The sequence below is a fragment of the Haliotis rubra genome, unplaced genomic scaffold, assembly GCF_003918875.1.
Source record: "Haliotis rubra isolate DU_JTF1 unplaced genomic scaffold, ASM391887v1 Scf1748, whole genome shotgun sequence".
Classification (NCBI taxonomy): Eukaryota; Metazoa; Mollusca; class Gastropoda; order Lepetellida; family Haliotidae; genus Haliotis; species Haliotis rubra.
In genome coordinates, this window is record NW_025765723.1 from 22,922 (window position 1) to 39,273 (window position 16,352).

General features: G+C 36.8%; 1 protein-coding gene across 3 annotated transcripts in view; it reads left to right on the forward strand.

Moving 5' to 3' along the window:
- LOC124272949 (mucin-5AC-like) overlaps positions 1–14,954 on the forward strand; it is a 31,829-nt gene extending 16,875 nt beyond the window's left edge. For 2 of the 3 annotated variants that reach the window (XM_046708191.1, XM_046708192.1), the window contains 4 exons: positions 3,138–3,467; positions 7,643–7,915; positions 12,943–13,021; positions 13,834–14,954. In XM_046708191.1, the coding sequence (XP_046564147.1) occupies positions 3,138–3,467; positions 7,643–7,915; positions 12,943–13,021; positions 13,834–14,095 (944 nt within the window). In that variant the 3' untranslated portion in view covers positions 14,096–14,954. Of the gene's footprint in view, positions 1–3,137; positions 3,468–7,642; positions 7,916–12,942; positions 13,022–13,750 lie in introns of all 3 variants that reach the window. The other variant, XM_046708193.1, reaches the window with a different exon arrangement.
- Positions 14,955–16,352: the final 1,398 nt, after the last annotated feature.

Here is a 16,352-nt window from a genome sequence, read left to right on the forward strand (position 1 = left end):
TCAAAATCACCAGACACTGGCACAATTGATCGGTTTCACAGTCAGCAAACAATGGCACAATCAACAGGTTTCACAATCAGCAGACACTCTCACAAGCAACCGGTTTCACAATCAGGAGACACTGTCACAATCAACCAGTTTCACACTCAGCAGACATTGGAACAATCAACGGGTTCACAATCACCAGATGCTGGCACATCATCAGCAGGCACAATCAATGGGTTCACAATCATCAGAACAATCAATGGGTTCACAATCATCAGATGCTGGCACAATCAATGGGCAGACACTGTCACAATCAACCAGTTTCACACTCAGCAGACATTGGAACAATCAACGGGTTCACATTCAGCAGACACTCTCACAATCAACCGGTTTCACAATCAGCAGACACTGTCACAATCAACCAGTTTCCAACTCAGCAGACATTGGAACAATCAACGGGTTCACATTCAGTACACATGGTTCCAATCAATGGGTTCGAAATAAGCATACATGGGTACAATCAACACGTTTCACCATCAGCAGGCATTGGAACAATCAACAGGTTCACATTCAGCAGACACAATCAACATGCTTCAAAATCAACAGATACAGGCACAATTCAAGGGACTCACAAACAGAAGACAGTGATACAAGTTAGGGGAAGCGTATTTATTGTGGCACTTTAGACCCCCAAATCATATAAAAGTACACCATATCCAATCCTACCAAAGGTACATTCAACATATGAACCACCCCTGAGTACAGTTAATGTGCACACATACCTTGAACAGTGTCACAGTTTGTATAACAAACATAAACACACCTCAACATTTCTTTATTTGGATGATGTAATTATTTATCTACTGTGGCACCTACTTCCTCATCTGATAAGCTCAATTCAAAAGATCTTCAGAATTGCAGACTTTCTGTTGCTTATTTTGTAATATCAGTGCACACATTCCTCTACATAAATACATGAATCTGAATATACATTTTACACTCACTGTCTGAATATGTATATACACAACAAACAACATATTTCCTCTATATTTTACAATAACAATAATATCTGATTTTACCAAAAATCTACATTTAACTGTATTCATGTAACAAAATCTTGCCGTTATCAGTACAGTTGACAAAAAATATGAAATTAACCCTAAAATTAATAAACAGCGCTTGTCTTAAAATCTTTTATGGTAATTTTTCAGTTACAACAACCTGACAATTTCAACCTTTATTTTCTGAACTAGTATTTTGACTGTCCATCCTCGACAGGTTTTACTCTTCAAAATTGGGTTCGTCATGATATGGCTGAGATATTGCCGACGTGACGTTAAATATTCACTCACTCACTCACTTATTTTCTGAATGCCATATCTACTAAGCACTTGGTAATCAAATTATACATTCACACCTCCACAAGTTCAAGACCACTGATACAAAACACTGTCTATAACACTATAGCTAGATCCATTGTTGTGTATCATAAGATATTAATAGCACAACATCAGTGTCAGAATACATTAAGAGAGTATTTACCTTGATTAAACAATATAACACTATGTGTATAATCGCAAATTGTATGGACATTAATATTCAATAAATGCCATTTTGTTAATAGAAATTTCAGATACAGGTTGTTTTCTTTGTAACAAGGACACAGGTGTATTGACCAAATATTGATGATTTAAAGTACATTATGATGCTGTGAAACCAATCTCTCTCACATCAGCACCTCACTGATAGCTGATACTGGAACACTAATCTACACAGCTTACTCAGCTCTCATCTATCTATGGCTTAGAATTACTCTTGAGCAACCCATGTTTGTAGTAAGAGATGGCTAATGGGGTTGGGTGGTCAGGCTCGCTGACTTGGTTGACACATGTCATCATATCCCAAGATCGATGCGCATGCTGTTGATCACTGGATTGTATGGCCCAGACTTGATTATTTACAGCCTGCTGCTATACAGCTGGAATATTCAGCAAGGAGGTCAAAGCTTACAAAAAAACTAAAGTCACTCACTCATTGCCTGGAAACCTTAGCTGTAAACATGTGTCTAAGGAGATGATATCAGTAGAAAAATATTCATTAATCAGCAATTAGGTCAAAGCTTACAAAAACAATATCTCCTAGGAGATATTACTTGATCTTCTACAAGCAATATCTCAATCCTCTGGAAACCAGTACTGGATGATAAACTATGTTGTACTTCTGCACATAATAATGTTAGAGGTCGATTCTCATGTTGAAAGAATAAGTCATGCTGGAACATGGTCAAGCTTCCTTAATAGGCCTGGACTGGGAATATTGGGTGGATCTTGACACAGCTGCAGGTCTTCTTGATTGATTGATTGCTTGTTGTTGTTTAATGCAATATTCCAGCTATATATCAGCGGTTTGTAAATAATCAAGTCTGGACCCAACAATCCCATAGAGATGCCACAATACATCGATACATCAATGCATCGATACTTTTTCTAAGACGATACAATTATCGATAAAAAAACCTGGATCGATATTTAGTTTTGAGTTTTGAAAGTATCGGTTTAAATATGATTATGTATTGTTTACATTTTGCAATTGTATCATGTTTTTTGATGTAATGAATGATTATTTTTTATGCACAAAGATGGGAAATTAGAACTTTTTAATCTCTGAGAATAAAAAATGTTGATCTTTTCATGAAAAATTATAAAATATGAAATATTAATGTTCAAAATGTAACTGCATTTACGCAATAATGCCACGAAAAAAGGTATTGTGATGCGTATCCAATCGTGACATGGGTATTGTGATACATGTAGATTTATGAAACTTATGCATCGTGACATCCCTACAATCCAGTGATCAACAGCATGCACATCGATCTACACAATTAGGGTACGATGACGTGTTGACCAAGTCAGCGAGTCTGACCAGCCGATCCCTTTAGTCACCTCTTACGACAAGCATGGGTTACTGAAGATCATTTTAACCCGGATCTTCACAGGTGGTAAAAGTGAAGTGACACCAGCCAACATCAAGAAATAACTTGTACTAAGTTTCACACACTTATGTTAAAAGGTACAATTGTTACACAAGTCTTAAGGGCTAAATGTTTTTGGTTTTGTTCTTACGTAATTTCTGTGCTATGTTTCCTACAGTTGCAGACATGTGTTCTGGGGATTTTGTCAGCGGAGCCAGAGTATTTATCGACACATCCAGCGTATTGCTCCAACATCTTAACTGCTCCTGTTTTCTGCAAACAACGGCAGATTCTCTGAGTGTTATTCTCATCTCAGCTCCCAACTATCAAAATTGCCTGTCCAGGCTTGAGTTCAGGTCATCTAATCTTGTGCGATTTGAATGCCTGTTTTCGGGGATAACAATTGATGTTTCTGCAAAGAAGAGTTTTGACATCGACTTCAAGAAAGATGTGCCGAATGCTAGTAATAACTACTGTGTGGACATCAAAGCGAATCCTTCACCTGGAGGTGAGTGATTATATCTTAGTGACAGACTAGTATCTACTTCCTTAATCAGGTGAGTAATCATGTCTTAGTGAAAGACTAGTATCTACTTCCTTAATCAGGTGAGTGATCATATCTTAGTGAAAGACTAGTATCTACTTCCTTAATCAGGTGAGTGATTATGTCTTAGTGAAAGACTAGTATCTACTTCCTTCATGGTGAGTGATTATATCTTAGTGAAAGACTAGTATCTACTTCCTTACTGGTGAGTGATCATGTCTTAGTGAAAGACTAGTATCTACTTCCTTACTGGTGAGTGATTATATCTTAGTGAAAGACTAGTATCTACTTCCTTACTGGTGAGTGATCATGTCTTAGTGAAAGACTGTCACCTACTTCCTTAAAGGTGAGTGATCATATCTTAGTGAAAGACTAGTATCTACTTCCTTAATGGTGAGTGATCATATCTTAGTGAAAGACTAGTATCTACTTCCTTAATCAGGTGAGTGATTATGTCTTAGTGAAAGACTAGTATCTACTTCCTTCATGGTGAGTGATTATATCTTAGTGAAAGACTAGTATCTACTTCCTTACTGGTGAGTGATCATGTCTTAGTGAAAGACTGTCACCTACTTCTTTAATGGTGAGTGATCATGTCTTAGTGAAAGACTAGTATCTACTTCCTTAATGGTGAGTGATTATATCTTAGTGAAAGACTAGTATCTACTTCCTTAATGGTGAGTGATCATGTCTTAGTGAAAGACTAGTATCTACTTCCTTAATGGTGAGTGATTATATCTTAGTGAAGACTAGTATCTACTTCCTTAATGGTGAGTGATCATGTCTTAGTGAAAGACTAGTATCTACTTCCTGAATGGTGAGTGATCATATCTTAGTGAAAGACTAGTATCTACTTCCTTAATGGTGAGTGATCATGTCTTAGTGAAAGACTAGTATCTACTTCCTTAATGGTGAGTGATTATATCTTAGTGAAAGACTAGTATCTACTTCCTTAATGGTGAGTGATCATGTCTTAGTGAAAGACTAGTATCTACTTCCTTAATGGTGAGTGATCATGTCTTAGTGAAAGACTAGTATCTACTTCCTTAATGGTGAGTGATCATGTCTTAGTGAAAGACTAGTATCTACTTCCTTAATGGTGAGTGATTATATCTTAGTGAAAGACTAGTATCTACTTCCTTAATGGTGAGTGATTATATCTTAGTGAAAGACTAGTATCTACTTCCTTAATGGTGAGTGATCATGTCTTAGTGAAAGACTAGTATCTACTTCCTTAATGGTGAGTGATCATGTCTTAGTGAAAGACTAGTATCTACTTCCTTAATGGTGAGTGATTATATCTTAGTGAAAGACTAGTATCTACTTCCTTAATGGTGAGTGATTATATCTTAGTGAAAGACTAGTATCTACTTCCTTAATGGTGAGTGATCATGTCTTAGTGAAAGACTAGTATCTACTTCCTTAATGGTGAGTGATTATATCTTAGTGAAGACTAGTATCTACTTCCTGAATGGTGAGTGATCATGTCTCAGTGAAAGACTAGTATCTACTTCCTTAATGGTGAGTGATTATATCTTAGTGACTAGAAAATGGTGAGTGATCATGTCTTAGTGAAAGACTAGTATCTACTTCCTTAAATGATTATATCTTAGTGAAAGACTGATCTACTTCCTTAATTAGTGATGTCTTAGTGAAAGACTAGTATCTACTTCCTTAATGGTGAGTGATTATATCTTAGTGAAAGACTAGTATCTACTTCCTTAATGGTGAGTGATCATATCTTAGTGAAAGACTAGTATCTACTTCCTTAATGGTGAGTGATCATGTCTTAGTGAAAGACTAGTATCTACTTCCTTAATGGTGAGTGATTATATCTTAGTGAAAGACTAGTATCTACTTCCTGAATGGTGAGTGATTATATCTTAGTGAAAGACTAGTATCAACTTCCTTAATGGTGAGTGATCATGTCTTAGTGAAAGACTAGTGTGCAGTGCAAGGAAATATCCTTCAAACATGTGGAGTGGTGGTATCTAAGGTACAGACTAGTGTCCTGATATCCAACATTACCCTCCTTCCCATAAGGTCAGTGGCAGACTAGCATCTTGATATCACAGCATTACTCCAATAATGTGAGTGACAGACTAGCATCTTGATATCACAGCATTACTCCAATAATGTGAGTGGCAGACTAGCATCTTGATATCACAGCATTACTCCCATAAGGTGAGTGGCAGACAAGCATCTTGATATCACAGCATTACTCCAATAATGTGAGTGGCAGACTAGCATCTTGATATCACAGCATTACTCTCCCATAAGGTGAGTGGCAGACTAGCATCTTGATATCACAGCATTACTCCCATAATGTGAGTGGCAGACTAGCATCTTGATATCACAGCATTACTCTCGTAATGTGAGTGGCAGACTTGCATCATGATAATACAGCACTACTCCCATAAGGTGAGTGGCAGACTAGCATCTTGATATCACAGCATTACTCCCATAAGGTGAGTGGCAGACTAGCATCTTGATATCACAGCATTACTCCCATAAGGTGAGTGGCAGACTAGCATTTTGATATCACAGCATTACTCCCATAAGGTGAGTGGCAGACTAGCATCATGATATCACAGCATTACTCCCATAAGGTGAGTGGCAGACTAGCATCTTGATATCACAGCATTACTCCCATAAGGTGAGTGGGAGACTAGCATCTTGATATCACAGCATTACTCCCATAAGGTGAGTGGTAGACTAGCATCTTGATATCACAGCATTACTCCCTTAAGGTGAGTGGCAGACTAGCATCTTGATATCACAGCATTACTCCCATAAGGTGAGTGGCAGACTAGCATCTTGATATCACAGCATTACTCCCATAAGGTGAGTGGCAGACTAGCATCTTGATATCACAGCATTACTCCATAAGGTGAGTGGCAGACTAGCATCTTGATATCACAGCATTACTCCCATAAGGTGAGTGGCAGACTAGCATCTTGATATCACAGCATTACTCCCATAATGATAGTCAGACAGCATTATATCACAGCATTACTCCCTTAAGGTGAGTGGCAGACTAGCATCTATCACAGCATTACTCCGATAAGGTGAGTGGCAGACTAGCATTGATATCACAGCATTAAGGTGAGGTGAGTGGGAGACTCAAACATCTTGATATCACAGCATTACTCCCATAAGGTGAGTGGCAGACTAGCATCTTGATATCACAGCATTACTCCCATAATGTGAGTGGCAGACTAGCATCTTGACATCACAGCATTACTCCCATAATGTGAGTGGCAGACTAGCATCTTGACATCACAGCATTACTCCCATAATGTGAGTGGCAGACTAGCATCTTGATATCACAGCATTACTCCCATAAGGTGAGTGGCAGACTAGCATCTTGATATTACAGCATTACTCCCATAAGGTGAGTGGCAGACTAGCATCTTGATATCACAGCATTACTCCAATAAGGTGAGTGGCAGACTAGCATCTTGATATCACAGCATTACTCCCATAAGGTGAGTGGCAGACTAGCATCTTGATATCACAGCATTACTCCCATAAGGTGAGTGGCAGACTAGCATCTTGATATCACAGCATTACTCCCATAAGGTGAGTGGCAGACTAGCATCTTGATATCACAGCATTACTCCCATAAGGTGAGTGGCAGACTAGCATCTTGATATCACAGCATTACTCCCATAAGGTGAGTGGCAGACTAGCATTTTGATATCACAGCATTACTCCCATAAGGTGAGTGGCAGACTAGCATTTTGATATTACAGCATTACTCCCAAAAGGTGAGTGGCAGACTAGCATCTTGATATCACAGCATTACTCCCGTAAGGTGAGTGGCAGACTTGCACCTTGAAATCACAACGTTACCTTTATTATCAGGTAAGTAACAGACTAGCGTCCTGATATCACAGCATGCCCTTCCCAAATCAAATGCCCTTTGATTTGACCTGCTTAAGTAAGATATAGCCAACAGTCATATTTTTATCAATATTGTCCCCATGTAAACTGATATCATCAATGCCAAAGAAGTTTGGTGTCACTGATTGCAGATAAGCCTTAGGCTGTGATGAGATGTTAATTGGGCAACCAAATCTAATATATGAATATGAACCAGCATAAAATCTTCAAAAGGTTTATTTCCATATTTCTAGGATCCATAACCACAGTCCAACTGAAATGCAGTCAAGCCGCCCAGACCATAACAACAACACCAACTACCACAACATCAACAACTACTACCACCACTACCACCACCCCAAGACCCATCATCACCAGTACCCCTTATAACCCAACCACGACCAGACCGACCTACACCCCAGGTGTAACAACATGGAAGGGGACCTATGGTCCGACCACCCAGTCGACACGCACTACAACAGTCTACACGTACACTGGCTTCCCCAGCAGTGTCAGTCAGACAGCAAGTGAGCCGATGTTTAAAGTAAATGTTGTTGTCATTATTGTTCTGCATAACTTGCTTGGTGCTTGGCGACGGAGTAAGTAACTATCAGCACTCATTAACAAGAAGGGCCAGACCACTGTTTTCTTGCTTCATACATAAGAATACTTAGCTTACTTTTTCAGATGAGACAAAACACATTTAGATACAACATTTTCATTCATCGTTTCATTTTTCAAGAGATTTCACATAAAAAAACAACCACTACTTTAACATAAAAGGAGTTTTAACATTAACTGAAAAAACCCAGCCTAAATCATCATCATCATCATCATCATCTGAAGTTCTTGAAAGGCAATTAGAAGTTGGACGAACATGAATACATCATCGTCGTCGTCGGCATCATCATCATCATCAAACTGTCCCCCTGCAACTTCAATATTGAGCTAAATATTGGTAAAACAAGTATACAAAATTCAATCCTCTCCAGAGAAACATACTGATATTTTCCTAAACAGCAACATCAGCATAAGAAAAGCTAAAGCACAGAATTACATCAAACTCAGGGATATGGCATAGTCTTTGTACTGGACCATTGCATACATTTTCCCAGATGAAGTTTTACAAGAACACAATTTCAATTATAATATGTGAGTTTGCATACATAGAGTCCAGACACATAACACTATTGCATCAGTCATGTTACAACAGAAGAGAAAAACTTGATTATGTGTGTATGAGTTGAACCCATCCTTCAGGTTGATGGGCCAAACGATTGTCATGGTTACCACACCTGGAATGTTGATTTCAAGTATTTTCCGATGCACATATCTGCATATTTCTTACTGTGACAAGAATCTGAGCTCATATTTCCTCATGGAACATTCATGAAACAGACTATTAAATTTGTTCTTTAAATTTCTGTTCATCCATGACATGATTGCATCAGAGTCCTCCACTTTAGTAAGAAAAAGCCAAGCCAAGATAGTGAGTAAAAGTGAGGCAGCACTAACAATAGTCCAGCAATATCACAGCGGGGGACACCAGAAATGGCTTCACACATTGTATCCATGTAGGGAATAAAACCCAGTTCTTCAGCATGACGAGCAGACGCTTTAACCACTAGGCGTCCACACCGCCTCCAAGCCAAAAAAGAATAGCAGTCCAGCGGAGACCTGACAATGCAACTGTGACACATTCAACATTACAGACTGACTGACTGACTGACTGACTGAGTTTGGTTTTACGCTGCTTTTAGCAATATTCCAGCCACATCATGGCAGGGGGCACCCGAAATGGGCTTCACACATTGTACCCATGTGGGGATTCGAACCCGGGTCTTCGGCGTGACGAGCCAACACTTTTAACCACTAGGCTACCCCCACCACCCCCAACATTACAGACATATGTTTAATATAGATTAAGGTTGAATATAGTCATCTTCACATTCATTGGTGCTTTGTGTTGTATCTAAGTACAAACAAACATCCAAAATCCTGTATTTCAGCAACATTTCTGACAAATAAAAAGTAGTATTTGTCACTAGTTCTACACCTGTCCCCAACAATGGGAGAAGTCAGGATGATTTTCAAGCAATGACTCGAGTCCAAGCATCATGTGTAAAAGTAACTACACATCTGTGCAGGTCTGTTTTGATAGAGCTAATAGTTTTAAACTGTGTATTTTGTAATGATTTTTTTCAAACATGTCAATAATACAAGTAATTTTTTAGCACAAGTAGTATTAGTTTAAACTACCAACTCAATCTTATAATGTTCTAAGATACTTGACCTAATTACCCATATTTATTACCAGTTCAAAACCAGTACTGCTTTCAAAACATTCCTATCATCATGAATGGAAATAAAATTACTGTGTTTTCTCTTATCTTGAACCGAGTGCCTGCTTACAGGTGAAAAAATGAGATATGTTATTTACAATGTGATTCTGATGGATTATTGGCAACCATTGTCATAGGCATCATTGTGTAGGCTATTGATGTTTTCATACCTATGAATTATTTGTGAATAGGCATGAAAGGATATCAAATTGAATTAGATACCTGATTTAATCAAGCTTCAAGCTAAAGCAAATACTGGGTGCCATGCTACAATCTTGATCAACAACTGGGGAAATTGAGCATGGAGGCAGATTGACCACCCCAATAATAAAATAGGTTAAAACAGTTATACCAAGGCTTGCATCAGCATTAGAGTTTACAATTGTGAGTGAGAGACAGTATACAGCACATTACAACCAGGGGTGGAAATAACTTTAAAATTGCTAGTGTACTCCGGTACAGTGGCACATGTAAAATCACTTGCCCTGATAATTTTTCCACTGTACCGGCCATTTTCTTGTTGATTTTGTAATTAACAACATAATTAACACTGGAAAGTCAGCTGGACACCGGTACAGTGTGATATGCAAATTTGCTTGCCCGACAGAAAAAAACACTGGACTCGGACGTCGGGCAATGGGTTATTTCCACCCCTGATAACTGAAATATTTTTTTCTCAAAAGTATAGAAACCTTTAGAGAGGGGTGTGCATTATACACAGGTGTGCAATATACTGAAAAAATATGGTCCATGTGAATGGCTTTGGGGCAACTGGCAATACCTCTGTGAGTGGTTCAGACTGGTTTAACATCACATTTACTAATATTGAAATCATATCACTTCTTGTCAGTGTGGTGTTGAAGGAAAGTTTGAAGGGAGAACAGATATAGTGCGGACAGACATAGACACAATCATGGCCAATCTGGCATTTAAACAAGGTGATAACATACTTGTCTATGGATTGCAATACAGCAAATAGTGGCACCATTGATGACTGGACTGCCTATGCACTCACTTCATCCAACACAGGATATGCAGGGGGTTGTCTATCCCAAGCTGTACTGATTACTGATCCGATTAATTGAAATAATCAAAGATTGGTCGCATTGACAAAACGACCAAGCCATCGATCATGTTTTCTTATAATCGAACACTATCAATTTTGGAACACTTGTTTGCAATAACAATATTTTTCACAAGGTTGGTTTTGTCTGTTAGATTTCATTAGCACTACAAGCTCTTCCAATTCATTATGAATTTATTTTAAAGACTCCATGAAATTAATGTTCCTAACATGCTAGTCATCATTTAAAGATGTGAAATTTGCAAATGCATTTTGTGCAATTTGCACAGAAAACGAAAGACCTACATGTTTTTTTCTTTATCTTTTGTGCATTAATAAACATAACCAGGAAAATTTGATAAATGACGCTAACCAATTATTTTCGATGATTGATTGGTTGTAATGAACCAGTCATCAATTATGAGATTGAAACCAATTCCCAACACTACAAGGCGATGAGTACATATATCAGGACAGGCCTGCTAGAAAATATCCTCTAAGTTGGACCAAAGAGACAACTGATTGTTATCATCAGCATAATCTTACACCAGGGACGAAGACACACAATTAATGCATATATCAGATAAAGAACACAAAAAGGCCTACTTTGCACAGCACATTTTGGCTGCCATATTTGTGGTATATTATCGAAAACTAATGATTTCTAACAAGTATAAAAGCAATTTATAGCCTACTAATGAACTAACACTGTGTATATTGATGAAGTTATCTGTGCATGTCTGTGTGTATGCCTATCCATGAAGATCCCATGCTTATTGTTAGAGGCGACTAACAGGATTGGGTGGTCAGGCTCGCTGACTTTGTTGACACATGTCATCGGTTCCAATTGCTCATGCTGTTGATCACTGGATTGCCTGGTCCAGACTTGATTATTTATGGACCGATGCCTTATAGCTGGAATATTGCTGACTGCGTCACTCAGTGTGCATATCTATGTGTGTGTCTGTGTGTATGCGTGCATGTATGCAGAAAATAGAGTCAGACACTGTACATGCTGGTCTACAGTTTGGTAAATGTCTGAAAACTCCAACCATACTGATGAATGAAGAGCGTAAATAGAACTCTGAAAAGTAATTTTTTCAGTTAACAGCAACTCATCAGGCCACTGCAATTTTTTCATACAATATGTGAAACCGTAAAAACAACCACATTAATTTTAGAGACAATGTGAAAATGTCCACACATTCAAAGACTTCCTGTGGAATTAAAGGACAGACTATTCCATAGGTAATGCTGGTATTTTATGAAACAGAATACATTTTCCCAGAATATAAGTAAATGGAATAATATCGTTTCTGACATTGTCTGTGTTCAACAGCTTTGGCCATACCCTTCAGTGGTAGGTAATATTAACTGACTACATTGACAATTTGAAGACAATAAGTTTTCAGGATAGCACTATCCACAGCATGTACTTTGTCAGACAATAGTTTTATTGGTTTGTGGTGTTTATTATTGTGTACATCTCCTTTGTGTATATATGTGAGACAATCTGTATAGAATGTTCAATACAACAGAGATATAACATGATATTAGAGGTGTGACGATACAGAAATTTATGATACGATAAGTATCGCGATATCATAGAACGATACGATTCGATACGATGCATATCACGATATGCTATCTTTAGTTATTTTCTTTAAAAAAGTGTATTTTGATAACAAGAAACTGTAAATTTTGACATTCACTATTTAAAGGTCAACGATACATATCATGATACGGAAAAAAGTATCGATATATTTATTGTCAGAAAAAGTATCACGATTATCGATACTATGATATATCGTCACAACTCTACATGATATAATGAAAATTTAGGCATAATCACATCATCATTGATATTTTAAAAGCATAAACATTTGAACCATGTTCCTTGAATCTACAATTACAACAGAACTAGTTCTGTTTTTCAGTATGAGTTAAAATTTTCAAGACAATTATCCATAAGCTTGAAAAGAAGTCATCTTTAGCCAATAATGAATCATACAACTGTTTGGATGGCGACTTCTTGTTTATTGCAAATAGGGCTATGTTTAGATATATATTTTACACAGTTATCAAGCTAAACATGTACTGTTATCAAGAACTGTGTATTATAGCTCACACATGTGATTTGTCTTTCCAGTTATTATTATCTGCTCTATTGTTGGCGCTGGTCTTCTAGTCGGAATCATCATTGCAGTTGCTGCCATCATGGGAAAACGGTAAGCAAAAACATTGCTTCATATTAAATTTTTAACACACATTAATAATATAGTAAAAGTTATCATATTATTTAAGCATTAATATTGAAATTGGCATATTAAATTTGTCTTCCAAATTAATGCTTACACTCTGCATGAGGAATTCCATTGCTGCATTTAGATAGGTTGATTGGTTGATTAGTTGATGGGTGATTGCTTGATTGGTTGAATAAATCACCAGGACTGGGGCTTTAGGGTAGCTACTGGCTTATGCACATAGTCTTATTAAGATGTACAACTGTAATTATCATAACAAAAATAGCACATATTTTCCATGAGAGAGATCCCAGTAGTAGTCATCAAATAGATTTTTTATATGCTGAACACCTGAAAATAATTTTTCCAGTTTGTTTCAAAACTTGTTCATGATGCAAAAATTACAAGAAAATGTTGACATGACCTTTCAGAAATTGCAATCAAATTTGTCCTGTTCCCCAGAGCTGTACTGTTTGAATTTTTGGTGATTCTTCTCAAATATATGTTTAGTCATGCTCCAGCTACTTTCCAGTTTTCTCTCTTTGTTCATCTGCCCACATGACAAATACATTAAAATTCATATATAACGACCCCATATGTTGCAACCACAGCCAGAAAACAGCTTTGTTAACTGCTTCAAGCTTCACACTGGTGACAGGGATTTAAGAGTTATCTCCCTTGATGAGTTACCTGCCACCCTTATAATTTTTCCAGGGATGACCAAACTGAAAAGAAGGATGTTGTGTGAGCAACGTTAACGACAAATTGCACCAGTTTGAACCAGATATTTTTTTCAGGAGACAACCAAGAAGGAATGCAAACAAAAATCGCTTCAGTGTACCAGCAAATAGTAATTTGGACAATGGCAACAACAGTTACCTGGGACACAAACGTATAGGCAATGGTGTTGATGAGAGAAGCGAAGACTTTTTACATCGTGCTGTTACCTCAAGTCACAAGAAACACCCGTCTCTCAACAGAATGTATGATAACAATGGATATGACAATTACGAACATTCTCGCAATTTCAGCACGCTTGTTGTCAGTGAACGATTGTAAGATTGACATTTATTGTATCCTCAAAGTGTTTTTGTCAATGAAGCATTAATCAAATTGAAAACATAATCACAATAAATATTTTCAATTTTAAAAACTACCTATTTAGAACAACACATGACAATTGAACATTTGTTTTGTCTTCACCTTTAAACAACTCTAAACTCTTGTTTTAAAATATTACAATTAACAAATATAATCATAATCTTTTAAATGTTTTATGAATTGTGAATTGAATCTAATAATTAATTTATTTTGCTTCATGCTCATAAGTGAATATTTCTTCATGTATGCTTGTAATATTTCCTTACATTACCTATGCAATTTAATTTTTGTGTTTTTGACATACAAGCCAAATGCTTCAACCTATATGTAGCTTAATATATTTTTGACTGCAATGCAAGTAAATGCATTTATATATATTGTATTTTTCTTTTTTGGTTGCCAGGGTTGTATGTCTGAGATTATCGTCATGGAAACATCCTTATTATCATGATTATCAGCATTATCTATATTTGCTTGATGGAATATTGCATAATAATGTTATTTCAACCAATTTTTAAATATTCAGGGGATATGAAATGTTTGCCCCTCTTAAAGTTCAAACTGCTTTATTCATATGCATATGAACTTTATATAAGGAAGCTGTCAATGCTCAAAGGTCAACATTGGAAGTCGTCATTGGAAAATACGAGCCTGATTGTAAAGTTGGGGTCGAGAATTTTACAGTTTAGATTTATGCAATACATCATTGCAAGGGAAATGCTTCATTTTCACAAATTACAATCTGATGTGGTGATGTGGCCAATAAGGACATGGGGGTGAAATATTTTTCAAATGCCTCATAATTTTACAAATTTTGGAAAAATATGAATGCTCTCCCATTTGCCCTTCACTGACACTCATTTGAAGTCCAGTATAGATAAATGCATGTTTGGGATACTTATTAACAATGATTATATGGTAGAACTGCAAAATGAAAATATGTAAAATTGTCTTAATTTACTTGTCTTGAATTGTTCATACCATACATAGATATTTGATCATATTTAGCAGTTTGTAGTGTACATAAGTTTAATGGTTGAAGGTAAAGCTATCATTGACCTGGCCAATACTCTTTTCCCAAAAATTTGATTCAGTTATAGGATGTTTTAAAATAATGATGCTGTGATTTGCTGTAAATATTATAATGAAATATAACTTAATGCAAGATGAAACTACAGCTGAATCTTCCATGGGACTTTTCATAAAAATAGATATTTTTACATATTGCTTCGTCAACAGATTATAGAACATTTTCTGAAAGTAAATTTTTTCAAACTGTGTACAAATAAATGTTAGCAGATTGATGGAATCAGTGTAGCATAAATATATAGATAGGTATATCCTTAGGGACCGTTCATAATTTATGGCTAGGGGGGTGATGATGAATTTTATGGAGAAGCATGTACAATGTGAATGACCCCCCCCCTAAAATTTATGTACAAAATAAGTCCCCCCTGCATGTCATATGTCATGCACAAAATCAATGCCCCCCCTCCCTTCCCATCTTTCCCAAGCATAATTTTAAGCATATTTTTATGTACAAAATTGCTGACCCCCTAGTACGTGGGTACAAAATTGATAACCCCCTAGCTCCCCAGAACAAAAGGGTGACCCCCTTAAAATCATCACCCCCACCCCCTAGCCATAAATTATGAACGGTCCCATAGCTTACATCATGCTTAATAATTGTTTAGAGGAGCATGCTTTCTACATTTGTATTGGCCAATTTAAGGCTTTATTGATGAGGTCACATATATTTCACAGTAGGTAGGGGAGAGGTGCCAATGTTATATTACAAGTATTAATGTTACACATAATCTTTGTTCATATAGCTGGGATGTGGGTTTTGAAAAATGCATTCAATATAAATGTGTTGTGCTATATTATTATATTACCATACTTTTGAATAGAATGTGTTTAATAATCTAAGAAATTAAAATTGCTTTAAAACATTCAAAATGTATCCATTTTCAATAAAACCAAAACACAATGAGTTTTCTTATTCAATGAATATGGGATACGATATTATCAGAAGCGTCAATAAAATATACCTTTTTCAAAGCAGCTTGCAGACGTTCAGCCGACATCAATAAAGCTATTTCCTGTCTTTGGTAGATAATTCCCCCCTCTTGCACGGGGCATAACGTCACTCACATTTCGCCATAAGCTCAGTGTGGAAAATGACAACCGGTTCGCTCTGTGAATCACTTTCTTT